This window comes from Terrapene carolina, unplaced genomic scaffold (assembly GCF_002925995.2).
Source record: "Terrapene carolina triunguis isolate 2854851 unplaced genomic scaffold, T_m_triunguis-2.0 Scaffold234, whole genome shotgun sequence".
Classification (NCBI taxonomy): Eukaryota; Metazoa; Chordata; order Testudines; family Emydidae; genus Terrapene; species Terrapene triunguis.
Window position 1 is genome coordinate 3848829 of NW_020664585.1, and position 13648 is coordinate 3862476.

The 13648-nt window shown below is 46.4% G+C and overlaps 1 protein-coding gene across 1 annotated transcript in view; it reads right to left on the bottom strand.

Annotated features, from left to right (window-relative positions):
• Positions 1-13648, bottom strand: part of ACACB (acetyl-CoA carboxylase beta) — a 60663-nt gene that overhangs the window by 20858 nt on the left and 26157 nt on the right. Inside the window, exons 12-29 of the mRNA XM_029912616.1 lie at positions 13302-13463; positions 12833-12996; positions 11650-11800; positions 11439-11542; positions 8944-9025; positions 8057-8202; positions 7766-7916; positions 7412-7546; positions 6713-6859; positions 5773-5961; positions 4282-4382; positions 3782-3870; positions 3562-3686; positions 2428-2541; positions 2202-2315; positions 1592-1681; positions 1293-1411; positions 612-635 (exon numbers count right to left, since the gene is read on the bottom strand). Of these exons, the coding sequence (XP_029768476.1) occupies positions 612-635; positions 1293-1411; positions 1592-1681; positions 2202-2315; positions 2428-2541; positions 3562-3686; positions 3782-3870; positions 4282-4382; positions 5773-5961; positions 6713-6859; positions 7412-7546; positions 7766-7916; positions 8057-8202; positions 8944-9025; positions 11439-11542; positions 11650-11800; positions 12833-12996; positions 13302-13463 (2207 nt within the window). The remainder of the gene's footprint in view (positions 1-611; positions 636-1292; positions 1412-1591; positions 1682-2201; positions 2316-2427; positions 2542-3561; positions 3687-3781; positions 3871-4281; positions 4383-5772; positions 5962-6712; positions 6860-7411; positions 7547-7765; positions 7917-8056; positions 8203-8943; positions 9026-11438; positions 11543-11649; positions 11801-12832; positions 12997-13301; positions 13464-13648) is intronic.

Below are 13648 nucleotides of genomic sequence, written 5' to 3' on the forward strand. Positions count from 1 at the left end.
TACGTTAACCTGACCGGCTTTACTTTGCACTGTCATGGCCAAGCTGAAGACTGGGACTCAGGACTCCTGGGTTCTGTTCATTACTGTAGTTCTATCACTGAACTACTGCGTGACCCTCGGCGAGTCCTTTCACCTCCGAGTTCATCTATAGAATGGGGAAGACACCAGCTCATCTCCCAGTCATGTGACGAGGAGTAACACCCACAGAGCATTTTGGAGATGTAAAACCTCAAGTCTTTATTTTATTCTCCTGCCAGGCACACCTGGCTGCCTCTAACAGCTCTCCCCTCACATTCTAAAAGCAGCGTGCACGGAGGGGACTACTACGCCGCTTAGTAGCTTAGGGTTTGTTCTGATTTCGGCTTCCAGAGCAGCATCCGCTTAGCTTGAGGGATGAGACTGTGTGCAAACTTCTGCCCATCTCCCAGCACCACTAGGGCTGCCTGATTCAGAAAGAACCCATTCTGCCCTGCCAGCCAGAGAGCAAAGTGCCACCATAGCAGCCAGTAAGTCATGGGGAAGAGAGAGAGAAATGGGCACATTGGGTAGAGTATTAATGCAGCAGGCGAAAATCACTTCTCATGCTTCAAAGAGAAAATTCTGCACTCTACCTGCTCAAAGTGGGGCTGTTGCCTCTGAAATCAGAGTATTGAACAACTCGGTGAGCTGCAGCATCAAACACCGGCTCTTCAATTCACACAGCAAACCCAACACCATGCACCAGATGGAAAAGAGGATTTATCCACTAAGAGCCCACCTAGGAAGGCTTAATAATTTCCCATTGAGGGTCTCCATCATTGAGTTAATGAGAAATTAAACAAACAGCTTTACAAAAAGCAGGTGTGTGTGGGGGGAGAATGCTCCAACCCCCTCACGTATCCATCGTTAAAGCTATCAAGCCATGGAAGCATGCTGAGCACCCACCGGCAGCCCTCGTATCAGCTCCCCCTCAACCCCCCAGCACCTCCCGCCTGCTGGCAGGCCCCACCGATCAGCACCTCTCCCTCCCTCCTTCCCACTGCAATCAGCTGTTTCGCAGCGTGCAGGACGCTCTGGGGGGTGGGAGGAGCAAGGACATGGCGCACTTGAGGGAGAGGGTGCAACTGAGTGGGAAGAGGTGGGACGGGGTGAGGCCTTGGGGGAAGGGGTGGAGTGGGGCCGGGGCCTGGGGCAGAGCTGGGGGTCGAGCCCCGCCCCCGGGCACTTTGAAAAGTCGGCGCCTGTGCATGGAAGTCAAGTTCATCAATAACCAAGTAGAATCGGGCAACAGACTAAGTGCAGGTCATTCCTACCTATTTGGATGCGATGATGGCAACATAAACTGAAACTCTACCACACACGTGCCATCTGAGAGCTGACGATGCTGCAGGCTGTTTAGTTCATAGGCGATATATCCTCTCCTCACGTACACCTGAGCAAAGAGGCGGGAGAAGAATTTACTTTGAAATCAGAGTGCTTTCCCATGGCCAACCACCGAAGCAACCACCATGGGCAACACAGCCTCTCTCGCTGGCACTAAAAGCAGCTCCTGCTCTAAGAGCTGCATTTCTTCTAAATAAATGGCAGCCCAAGTCTTCAATTCACCCTTTACCTCCAGAGCTGCCATGCGCACCAGCTGGTTGGAGTGGTAGAAGAAGGTAGGGAGCACATCAAAGATGGTGGTTTCCGAGAGGATCAGTTTCTGTCATGAGGAAAACAGAATTCAGCGCAAGACAAGGTTTGAACAACCCGGTGCTGGCATGAAGGATGAAGAAGAGATGGAAGTTACACAGCTGCAGTTGCTCCAATCCTGAAGCTCCCTCAGTAGCTTTTGCTAGATTCATTAGCCTGCAGTTCACACTGAGGGTTTCGAATGATTTAAGGCGTAATCTAGAGTACCCGTCACCGCAGTTCTCAATTCCTAGCATATGGACACGTTTCCCTGCTAGGGGAACAGAATCCTCCATTCACTTCCTACCCCTTCGGAGGAGAGTGGCAGAAAGAGGGTGACCCTGTGCTATGGGCCTTTGTCTGGAAGAGATCAGAAAGCAGCATTTCACATGGTCTGATATAAACTAGCATCAATAGCTTAAGCTGCAAGACATTAATGCCTTTTTAAGGCCTTTTGAAATAAATGGCTTACAAATCAAACTGCTTCACTAAGAACTAACTGAAAGGTAAAATCCCATGCTTTAGAATTAAATGTAAGTAGTAGTCACAACCTTTAGGTTTTCAGGGCAGAACTGGTGGCCGTACATGTCGATAGCAGACAGGAATATGGACTCCACCTGATTATGTCTCAGTTCATAAGAAGGGAGGTGAGAGGCAATCAAAACCTACATATAAAAAGAATCTAAATAAATGGCTGTGATTTGGAGGCGGAAGGGGAAGGTTGGGGGAAAATCACCACCATTTAACAACATGGTGTAAACCACGAAACATACTAACCTGTCTGGCTCGCAAAGCCACTTTGGAGTGCTCCGTTTTACTGAGCTGTGTTAGCTCATTGAGAATGGCCATCAGCTCCTCTGTCATGGTGGAGTCTCGACCACACAGCTGGTCCTATTAAATACCCTTCCAGTGTTAATGACTAACCCTGATTGAACAGAAACCTCCATCTACATTCCTTACTTTGCCTACAAACGTCTGTGCACTGAACCAGGAAGACGTGCATTTCTCTTCTAACATACACACATGGAGCCAATTTTTTGTTCCGGCCTTGGAATCTATATAAAGAAGAGACCACTGTGATCATCTAGTCTGATCTCCTTTATGGCACAGGCCAGAAAACCTCCCCTTTTCTTAAAAGTCGGTACAGAAAAGGGAAGCTAATTTAATGCAGGCTCCACTAGTGAAGAAGCCACCAATAACAATTTTGGGGGGTGCAGTCAAAGACATTAAGAACAGATGTTGTAAAGTTTGAAAACAACTTCACGTTTTAAACAGGTACGACCAAAATACTTCTTTCAAAATGTCTGCAGAAGTTTAATTTTACAATAAAATACAAGAGAGGCAATCTGATGTAATTGGCTGCACATCTGAGTTCTAATCGAAACCTGCCTCCCCATTTGCAAAGTAGATCTAATAAGGAGGCTTAATTAGAGATATTAAAGCACTCTATAGATGCTCTACATCAGATGCTCTGTACAGGTAAAGTGTTATTAAGTGCTGTAAGAATATTTGAGACCACACACACACACACACACACGTACATGCTGAATCAATCCATTGCATTTGCTTTATTTTCCCCTTTCACAGATGGCTGCAATATCTCAAATCAACCCTCTTATTACAGGGAAGCTTCCCACACTGGTAATTTTTCCAGAGTTCTCCACTGCAGTTTGACCTTCACTCTTACAACACTGCAATGGATCCCTTCTATAAAACTGCTACCATCAAGCCACTCATCAAAACACAAAACTACAGGCTGCTTCATTCCCTCCCACCCTTATTTCTCGATTTCCTTGTATTCAGAATTTGCCTTCCAGGTCAGCGGTAACACTCTACGGTGCATCTCAACAGCCATTTCTGATCCGACTTGACACCCACGCTAGTCTCACAGAGGTTGCCATCTCTACTTACAATTAACATGATCACCAGCAGATTCTTCTTTGCCACCTGAGCATGAGAGAAGATGCACTCGAGCACCGGGGTCATGTCCAGTTTGTACTGCTCCCTCAGGTTGATCACACATTTGTCATAGTGGGCTGGGGAGACAGCAAGCATCCCCTGGTTAGGTTAGTTCCCCCGGCCTGCGGAAAAGCACCGGGCCCTTGACAAACACACCACCACTTCCTCTGACCTTGTTGGAACTGGGTTTCCACTTGCAAATATCTTCTCAGCAAGTCTAACACGACAGATTTCATGTAGCCCCGAATGCCGCTGCGGTACCTGGGAACAGAGAAGAGGACCGAGTGTGCCACATCCCAGAGCTAACGCGCCATCACATTGGCCACGCTGCTTTTGCTGGGAATCGAACATGGACTAGGAAGCAGTCAGGATGGATCCTCCTCTCCTGGGGCAGGCAAATGGCTCGAGACAATGGCACTCAGTGCATGAGCCAGGAAGTGGTGCTCACCCAATGCTCTGCTTGCTCAGGACAGAGAGGGGTGCAGCATCACTGCCAGCCTTCCCACAGGCTGCAATCACCTACACCAGCATTGGCCCCGCTTGCCCTGCTGCTCTGACCCTTCTCCACCTCCCTTGGAGTCAGGGCCGGCACTAGTTTCTATGGAGCATTTCACAGCACGTCTGGAAACCTCCCACACCGTAGGGCGTGCCACAGCACAGGAAGGCATTCACCTCTGGACTAGCTGCATAATGCTCTGTGTGTTCATGAAGAAGACTTCCCGGTCTGCCTTCCTCTGCAAACTGGCTGCATGGCTGTCCAGTATGCTAGCGATCTGCACAGAGCAGAAGAAACACAGGCATGAAGGAGCTAAAAAGTAGCTTGGGCACAAAAGTCTGGAAAACCAAGGGGATGTGACTACGCAGGAATGGCTAAGACACCAAAATGAAGCTCCCTTTTCTCTTGCCCTACACACATTCCCCTTTTTAAGAGACTATATTAATTAGCAGGAACTCTACTTGGATTTTCAAAGAAGCCCATGTGTCTAACTGTTACGCTCCTTTGAAACCCTCAGTCTGTGAGCAGCAGTAAGTAATTTCTATTTCCCCAAAGATCAGGGGCAGGATCTGCAATGCCTCACGCATACGAGTTGTCCCAACTCATGTGAGCAGTTCAATTAGTTTCAGCGAGACTATTCACAGTAAGGATTTGCACGACTGATCCGGTGTCTTTATGGTTGCCATTCTTGGGTACTACAAGGCTGTAGAGAGGTCTCCATAAATTGGAAACATTAATTCCAACCCTGCAAAGAGGAAGGGCAACAAGTATTATAAGGGGAAGAAAAACCATCTTTGTTTGGTAAGCGCAGTACAGCCAGCCAGCCAACCTGCCTGCCACAAGACATTCCAAGTGTGCCTACGTTCCAGCAAGAATAATTCAGAAACCCACCACAATCCTCCCTTTTTTTTTTTTTTAAATTAACATCATATGCTCTGTTATGAACAATGAAATGTAGCTGTGTCAGCCCCAGGATATTAGAGACATGGTGGGTGAGGTAAACCTTTTATTGGACCAACTTTTGTTGGTGAGAGAGAGAAGCTTTCGAGCCACACAGCTTGTCTCTCTGATCATCAGACATCGGTCCAATAAAAGATATTACCTCACCCACGGTGTCTCATGAACAATGAAAGACAGACATTTATCATTACACACTCACTGGAAAGCCTTAGAGCAGGGAAATGCTGCCTGGGTTGACAGAAATCTATTTACAGAAAACACATGGAGGTCAAGCACACTGACCTATTCCAGCTGCATTTACATGGAACATTCAGAGTAACAGCTGGGAGAAGAGGAGACACTTAACTTTTTCAGATTTCAAATAGGAAAAGGATAGCTTAAAGAGGTTAGCTCAATTTTAGAGGGGGGAAAAAATTGCTTCAGGGCTGAGAACTTGTGTAAAAGATTCCAAATTAAACTATATCTGTTACAAACGTTTGCTGATCAAAAAAGCTGTTTTTCCCCCACACAACAGAAATTTTGAAATAAATTTATTGTATATGACATTTTCCCCATTAATATTTTTGATGAAACCTCGTCTTTTAGCGGAAAAACTTTTCAGTTGAAAAATTCTGACCAGTTTAGCATGAAAAGAAAAAAAAGACTGTGATAGTCACCAAGATATTAAAGAGGATGGAACACAAGACCATCCCTCTTGTACGGCTTACCTGCTGACTGGGAAACTGACACAGCACCGAGGTGATGTTACTAGCGTATTGTGCCATCACTTTTCGAATGGATTTCTCCACTGACAGTGGGATTCTGCCAGACACGTTTGTCATGATCTCCTGCAGCTCCAGAAGAGGCAGGGAGGGGTCCCGGAGGGTCTTCATCAGCTCACATACCCATTCTTTCATCTAAGCAAAATAAAGATTATTGCTGTGAAGATGTAATGGAAAAACATCAGAGGCCGATGTGTCAGGAAAGGCAAGTGAACGGATCTTGCCATCCCAATGAAAACTATGCTTGCAGCCCTGTAACCAACAGGGCAGGTGGGCTAGCACAATGGAATTAAGGATGGTTTCTTAACTGTGGCACTGGGCTGGGAGTAGCATCGAACCAGGTATAAAACCCCAGTCAAAGTCACTCGGGGACTGATTTTCAGAGGTGCTGAGCACCTGCAGCTCTCACTGACCTCAGTACAAGTGGTGACGGCTCAGCATTTCTCATAAATCATGCCCTTAGAGTCCTTGTCTATAAAATGGAAATGACACCTTCCTACCTATCTACACAACAGATGGTCGTGAGCCTTAATTTAAGGCTTGTGAAGGACTTTGAGATCACTGGATGAATGGAAGGCACAAAAGATGTACTACAGCCAATGCTTAACATTAAGGGGCTCAGCAAAGTATTATAAATTTCCCCCAAGGTTGCCACCTAGAGAAATACGGTAAGTGCTCTTTGTTATCACACTGATAGTGGGAGACCATTCCAACAAGAATACAAGTTAAACTAGATTTGAGAGTAGATCCAGGTCTTCATCCATGTATAAAAAAGAAATTGAAGGGAAAGATGGTTACATGTGAACAAAAGTTTGTTGGCATAAATATATCAGTTAAAATACCCTCTGGGTATTAGAAGCAGATGCCATTAGAGAAAGGCACTTACTTTTGCACTGAAATATGGCTCTGGCAAGCAGTAGCCATTCATGACATTGATCAGATTCTCCAGGACACTGTGAAAGACCTGGTGCAGCTTCAGGCCACCAATTGGCAACATCTGCTGGGTGGGGAGGCCACCTGTATACAACTGGGCCTGAGGTCGAATACAAGAGAAAGAAAACATTTGGAATATAAAACAGGAATGGAGAAGAGAAAAGTGAGGCAGATCTCATTCAAATTAAACTATCATCTAGAAAAATACATGTGTGCAACCTCAGCAGGCAAGGAAACTGCTCAGTATCCATAATTATTTTAATTAAAATGCAAAGGAGGGTGTCGTCAGAATGAATCAAGTGGTAAGTTGCCAAATAAGAGGCATTAGAAAAATGTATGTCAGAATTCCTTATTCTAGTCATTTTCAATCAAGCCTTAAAAATCAAAATTCAGTTTTCTGCCCAAATCCCGAAAGGCATATATGCTTAAAATACAGACTAGCTAAGGCCAACAGAATATTTATATAAAGGCCACACTTTCAAATACAAAATTCTACATCATTGCTAAGTATCTGGTGTGTTAAAACCCCAAGTGAACAAACATATTAAGATACTGGGGCATAAGAGACAGACAGTTACAAGTCACGGATGACCTGATTAGTCATGTAAGAAAATAGAAAATAACCTGGTTCTGTCCCAGCAGCAATACTCACTGGGTGCACTTTGGTAGGATCATCTAACTCGAGTCTAGCTATGACACAGCCTGCCTCCAGCAATGCTCCTGGCCGTTTTATATAACGTATATGGCCAGATTCCTTCACCTCCAGGGTCAAAATAATTTTCATCACCTGTATGAGGATTGGTGGAATAGAGTGTAATAAATGAATATCATCCATGCAACATCAAGGGCCTAGGACAGTCATTTTTTTCCAAGTGTCACAATAGAGACATGACTTCATTTTTTTTATTGTAGGGGTGTATATACATAATCTGCATCTCTTTATCAAGCATACAGATTGGAAGCCATTTGCCACTCAGTGACACAACCTGCACTAACCTACAGTTACCTCTATCTCTGCAAAACTGTGCCCTACGAAGATGTGGCCTCCATCTTCCACGGTGTACTTCAGCAGTTTCCCAGCAGAGGGTGATCTCAGCATGGTTGGATCTTTCTCCTTTTCAAAGTCACACGTTTTGTTACCAACGGTGATTCGGTAGCTTAAGGAGAGGGGAAATTCTGTTACTGCTCAACCTATTTTCTGCCTGCAGCAGAAGCAGCTGCAATTGCTGCTGTGTCTAGTCGCGAGATTGGGAAGAAATCTGCAGCAGTGGGATAATGGGTCAGCTCTCTAACTTACCAGTCAACTTCTTCTTTCATGTACGTTGTGTAACTGTTACCATCATAGGAAAGCAGCACCCCGCCATCATTCAACCTGTGCACGTCTATCTCAATGTGAGTGTTATTCATGATAATGACATAAGTTGTCAGAGACTGACGGGCAACCTGTTGAAAAATACCGAAGAGAGAGGCTTTAAAACGTGAACATTACAATCTTCACTGAGATCAAGCCTTAGGCTTGCATTGCCAGGCTGCTGTGCATCAGCCCTTTGAGATGACACCAGAAGCCGAGCTCTCATTGTGTAGTGGGTGGGAGCAGGATTTAGTGTGGAATATGGACTTGGCTTCTCCATGCCCCCTCTGTCACTTAGACCAGTGTTTCTCAACCTTTTTGATACCAGGGACCAGCTTGCTGCCTTCCTAAACTGTGTCAGGGAGATCACAGAATCCGCTGAGAAACATTGATTTAGATCACAGGATTTGAGGTTAGTGTTTGAATTGCTAGCCTGGTTCTACAGCTCAACCATTATCAGTAATTTCAGCTGATCCTCCACTTTCCCATGATAAGAAAGTGATTTAACTAACTAAAGCTGCTACCTAGCTGGATTTATGAATAGGAAAAGCCAGCACTTTATTAGACGCATTAACTCCAGCAACAGTCCATCTGGAAGCAGAAAAATTCTCCATACTGTAAAAACAAACAGTTAAACTCATTTAAAACGAGACTTTTTTTTAAAAAAATGGATAATGAAGATATTTTTTACTATCTTCTCACTGAAAGTACCCACCCAGAAGTGCTTGTCTGTACTGATGAGAGACACATGCAGAATCTACCTAGCCATGTGTAGTAATGCCTGCGCAAGCCAAAGTCTTCACAAGCTTGGAAAAACACAAGACACCGTTTACCTTGAGAGCGTACTTCACACCTTCATAAATAAGCTCCACTTCTACAATGTTCAGCAGGAAAGCCGCTGGCAGAACTTGGCCCCTAAGGGACAAGGGTAAAAAGTCAGACACCAAGAGAACTCAGCCACGGCATATAGCCCATCAGCACTAGTCCAAAGAGCAGGTTTAGACCTCAGTGGGCTGCAGAAGAGAGCTTTTAAAGGGGACTTGCAGGCAGGGCCGGCTTTAGGCCTGAATTGGGCCTCGCACCTAAGAGGGCCCCACGCCCTTGCCGCCGCCGGTACACCGTACCGGGGCGGCTGGCTTCCCCAGGGGGCAATTTAAAGGGCCTGGGGCTCCCAGCAGGAGCTGGAGCCCCAGGCCCCTTAAAATTGCCACCAGAGCCCCACTTCTGGAGCCCTGGGGTAGGGCTGCGGGGCTCTGGGGGCTATTTAAAAAGTCCGGGGCTCCCCTTGCTTCTACCGCCCCAGCCCTTTAAATAGCCGCTGGAGCCCTGCCGCTTCCCCAGGGCTCCCTCGGCTATTTAAAGAGCTGGGGCGGTAGAAGCAAGGGAGCCCCTGCCCTGCCTGCAGCCAGCCCCTGCTGCACCCCCTGCCCGCACCAGCCCTGCACCCCGCCCCCCCTGCCCCGCCCGCCGCGGCAGCCCGCCCCTGCTGCACCCCCTGCCCTGCCCGCAGCCAGCCCCTGTTGCACCCCCTGCCCTGCCTCCAGCCCCGCACCCCCTGCCCTGCCTCCAGCCAGCCCGTCTCCAGCCAGCCCCTGCTGCACCCCCTGCCCTGCCCGCACCAGCCCCTGCTGCACCCCCTGCCCTGCCCGCACCAGCCCGTCTCCAGCCAGCCCAACACCCCCGCCCTGCCTGCAGCCAGCCCCGGTCTGCAGCCAGCCCCACACCCCCTGCCCTGCCCGCAGCCAGCCCCGCACCCCTTGCCCTGCCTCCAGCCAGACCCTACCTCCAGTCAGCCCCTGCCCTGCCTCCAGCCAGCAATGTACGCAATATATAATTTTGTTATTATTTATATAGTTATGGAAAGTAAATAATACATGGAAGAAATGGAAGGGGTTTTTTATGTGGTTTTTTTTTTTTTTTTAAGTCATCCCTGCCGGGGCCCCACTGAAAATGTTCGAATTGGGCCCCGCACTTCCTAAAGCCGGCCCTGCTTGCAGGGGAGAGAAATAGTTGGTTTTGCATCCCCTTTCTGATGTATAAAGGCAGCGTGAAAGTTTATAACATGTTTAAAAGGTGGTGAGAGAGGAGTTGTGCTGCTTCACATGAGAAATTAAGCTCTAGTGTCCCCTACAAGATTCTATGATGATGGCAGAGCTACTAACATGACACCATCACAAGAGTGAAGTGAGTGAAAGTTCAGCAGTTGAGAGGGGAAGGGACTTTTAGCCAGCCTGATTAAAACTTTGGTTTCGGTCATCATCTACTTAGCTCCAATGGCTAATGAACACTTTGGAGACAGAATGTCTTAAATAAGGACTCAACACTCTCACCCTTCAACTAAGGTGTAAAAGTTCACAATACACATCTCTGAAAAACCACAAGAAGTCCCACAGGAAAACTTGTGAAGAGTGAACTTGACATTCCTAAGGTAAAAAAACCCAGCAACTTAAAAACAAAACAAAACAAAACTTTATTCATAGACGTTAAAGACCAGAAGGGACCATTATGTTAATCTAACCTGACTTCCCACATCTCAGAAGCAAAAAGCAAAAACCTTGGGTTTTCTTTTTTAATATCTCATCTCCTTTGCGGCCCATTAAGGCTCTGGAAGTCAAACAGTAAAGTTTCCTTTCCTCCACTTAGCTGCCTTAAAGAATATAGGAACACCATCTTCACATCCCACTCTGAAAATCAGCAATGTAATCACGAGTCAACATTCTGTGCCTGGGTTTAACTCTCTTAGTGGTTGGTCATGCCTTACTCTGCTAAGGTGTTAACTTGCATTAGACAAAATCATGCACAAGTAGCCTGAATGTCTGTGACAAAGGGTCAGCTTATGTGCCGAAAAACCTTGGATCTCTCACACACTCTCTCTCTCTCTCTCTCACACACACACACACACAGCTCAATTATTACAATAGTATGTACAGTCCTCTACCAAGACTGGGACCCTAATCCGCTAGGTGCTGTACAAACACATAGTAAGAGGCAGTCTGAAAGAGTCCCTATCTCGAAGAGCTTGCAGTCTTAAACAGACAAAAGGTGTGAGGAGAAACTGAGGCACAGACAGGGGAAGTGATTTGCCCAGTCATTCAGCAGGCCAGTGACAGAACTGGGGACAGAACCACATCTCCTGAGCCCCAGCCCAGCACCCTGTCCACTGCCTCTCAAACACAGCGCCTTACGTCACATGCTCTATATACCCCTGCTCTCGCTAAAGAGCGTAACAAAACTCCCATTCATTTCAGCGGGACCAGTATTTGGTCATAAGAAGGGTTTAACAGCCACACTTCATTGTGCCTATCCCGTTAGTCACGTAGCACTTTACCTTTCAAGCGAATGCAGGAAGTCAGTCATACAAGTCCTAAACAGGGCATCTGCTACATTCAGGGCACCGCAAACCACGCCCAGCATGGTGTCTGGCTTCTCGGCCTAGCGGGGGAAAGAATGACACTTCCAGCACATTGTGGACAGCAGATCCACGTGAGAATGAAGATGATTAGCCAGAGGGAAGAGAGTCAGCGCTTAGCTTCTCCCACCTGCACTTTCTCAGCAATCAGGTGGTCCAGCCACCCAGTATCTATCTCATTGTTCTGAAAGCTCTCAGTCTCCAGCAGCTTAATCAGGTACTCGACTGTTGTTCTGAAATCCCCACGGATCGACAGCTCTTTCAGCGCCACAACCATATTCCTTTTAAAGAAAAGTTCCTCTGTTAATATTGAGTTTAAGATTCATAGATTCAAGGACTGGAAGGGACCTCGAGAGGTCATCGAGTCCAGTCCCCTGCCCACATGGCAGGACCAAATACTGTCTAGACCATCCCTGATAGACATTTATCTAACCTACTCTTAAATATCTCCAGAGATGGAGAGTCCACAACCTCCCTAGGCAATTTATTCCCGATGCATGATAAATATTCAGTGCTAAGCATACCGATCTATTGGGGCATACAGAATAACTATTTCTTTTCCCCCCTTAGCAAGTGTCTTTCCCCACTTCATTTTCTATTATACAAAGTACTAAAGACCCAAAATCTGATTTATCCAATACACAAGTGCAAGAGCAGACGTTAAACTTCTCTTTACAAAATATACAAACACATACGCCACATTTTGATTGGATTTCGACTGACGTGCAAGAAGGCTCTTATTCAGCAGCCAAGGTATACAGCAAGCTACCCAGAATGTAGTGGTTGAGAATGCTGCATATGGTGATAGGCAACCTTATAAAAACTTAGATAGATGTGTTTCTGTAACTCTGGAGAGAGACAGCCTGCAGTCAAAAGCTGTCTCCGAGTGCATGTTATTAAAAGTCTGCCCTTTCTGCATGTTCAGCTCTTAGAGATTTATTTATTTTTTGGCCTGCTGGGAAACAGTTTACTTTGAAAGGTAACAGAGTAGCTCTGTGAGGTCCCAATGCAGCAGAGCACATGACCAGTACGAGTAAGAGCAATACATAAAGCTAAGCATTAAGTGCTTTGCTGAAGCAGGGCTAAATCACCACATTTCTGAATACTTCAGTTTAGTTTGAACAGTCTCCATAATTCCCTTGCAGGGCCCTTTGTCACAAGTCCACAGCTAAACTGCTCAGAAAAGCCAAAGTGGCTCATTGCCTCTTAGGGTTAAAACCAAATATTTTTATATCTAAACCCATCAACATTCATGGCACTCGAGTCTCTCGAGAAATGCTTATTGCTAATCCTACTGGGAGGACAATACTGACGAGATGGCCTCCTCGCGGTTCTCTCCCCAGGAGAAACAGTGCCCAAACTGCGAATCAGCAAATTCGTGCAAACCGCCAGCAGCTGCCACACTGAAATAACCCCAGACATTCTTGCTGCTACGGAAATTCAGCTCCTGCACTGTCCCTGAGCTTGGCTTGAACCCCTAGAGTCAATGTAAAAAAACACAAAGAGAAGAAAGTAAGAAGTTTACATTTGAAACAAAATAGGTGCAAGGCAGGAAAGAGGAATCCCATTGCAAACAACAGCTATTAGATAAATCCACCTGTGGATTTCATTAACCCCACAGATCTCATCTGAGAATATGTCCAATATTCCAACATTTTATCAGTGGAGGACTGCTCAGAGTTCAGATCTTGCTAAAAACAAGGTCGCACCCTGCCCTCAGCAACATTTTAATCTGATCCAGACCAGAGCAGACACTTTCTAAACAGGGTTCCATTTACTCACCTCATCAGGGTTTTCACTGGTGATTCTAGCAGCAATGACATGGCCTCTGGGCACTGGGATATTCGCAGGGCTCTCAAAGCAGATGGGTGTATCAGCCCATGGCGACTCTCCATACAGCACTCGGATGTCTTTTATTCTGTGCAAGGGGACACCCATTGCAATCTGCACAAGTGCCCAGCAGAAAAAGGAGACAAAGGAGACGGGGCTTGGATTCTTCTAAATTAGCTTTGAAATGAGGCTTCAGTATGAGAATTAGAGCCAATCGGTGGGACTGGCTGGCTCAGGTAAACGGGAAAGGGACAAGGAGCCTTTCACCCTCTAGGTCACCAGTTCAAATCCAACCCCTT